Below are 782 nucleotides of genomic sequence, written 5' to 3' on the forward strand. Positions count from 1 at the left end.
TTTTTTTTTTCTTGTACTGAATATTTGTCTTTGTGTGAACAGGCCTTGAAGATCTTGGAGAAGATCGCCATATCCTGTTCATCTCACTTCCCTCTTCATTATATCCAGTGCCTTTCCAAGTAGTTTTTATTCCAGCCAAATCGATATCCTGACATTTATGAATGATTTTTCTTTCTTTGGAGTTCAGTGGTGTGACTAACTCAGCTGTCATTTGAGAGAACAGCTCTCAGTTAGTGAGCGTCCACCACCTGCGCTATTATCACTGCAACCTCCCCATCCCTCTCTCACTTCCTCTCTCATTCCACCTGTTATCAGGCAATGGGCTTCCTGTCGTTCGGACACACCACTCTATCGATTCTTTTCAGGGCCTGACAGTTATGCAGCTCCCTCTGCTCATGTAGCCCTGTGATTGAAATGCTCTGATATGGCAGAGAGGAGGCTGTCTGTACCTTGGAGACTTTTAGACAAAGGACTTTTAATTTGTCCTTTGCTCATCCAACTGTTAGATCATGCTTTCTTGTCCTCCTAGGAAGTATTCAGAACAATTAATGCTTTGGGAAAATTGATGTTCTGAACATATGATGAGTCCCACATGACACATGCCGTCTCTCTTGTGCCCTCTTTTCAAACAGCCAGAAAAGCTGACGATTACCACTCTGCCATATCTTATGTCTTTATTTTCAGCATGGGTTTGACAAACTGGTCACTCATCGTCTGTAGCCCAGAGCCCTGTTGAGGAAGTGAGGTGCTCTTTTCAGCTCTCTTATACAAACTAATGGCCA

The 782-nt window shown here is 43.4% G+C and overlaps 1 protein-coding gene across 1 annotated transcript in view; it reads left to right on the forward strand.

Moving 5' to 3' along the window:
* The window catches only part of LOC107578478 (transformation/transcription domain-associated protein-like), a gene marked incomplete at its 5' end in the record, with an annotated part of 6009 nt that extends 5886 nt beyond the window's left edge, over window positions 1-123 (forward strand). The window contains one exon of the mRNA XM_016264431.1: window positions 43-123. Within this exon, the coding sequence (XP_016119917.1) occupies window positions 43-123 (81 nt within the window). The remainder of the gene's footprint in view (window positions 1-42) is intronic.
* Between the last annotated feature and the right edge of the window lie 659 nt (window positions 124-782).

Source organism: Sinocyclocheilus grahami, unplaced genomic scaffold (assembly GCF_001515645.1).
Source record: "Sinocyclocheilus grahami isolate Dianchi unplaced genomic scaffold, SAMN03320097.WGS_v1.1 scaffold10437.1, whole genome shotgun sequence".
Classification (NCBI taxonomy): domain Eukaryota; kingdom Metazoa; phylum Chordata; class Actinopteri; order Cypriniformes; family Cyprinidae; genus Sinocyclocheilus; species Sinocyclocheilus grahami.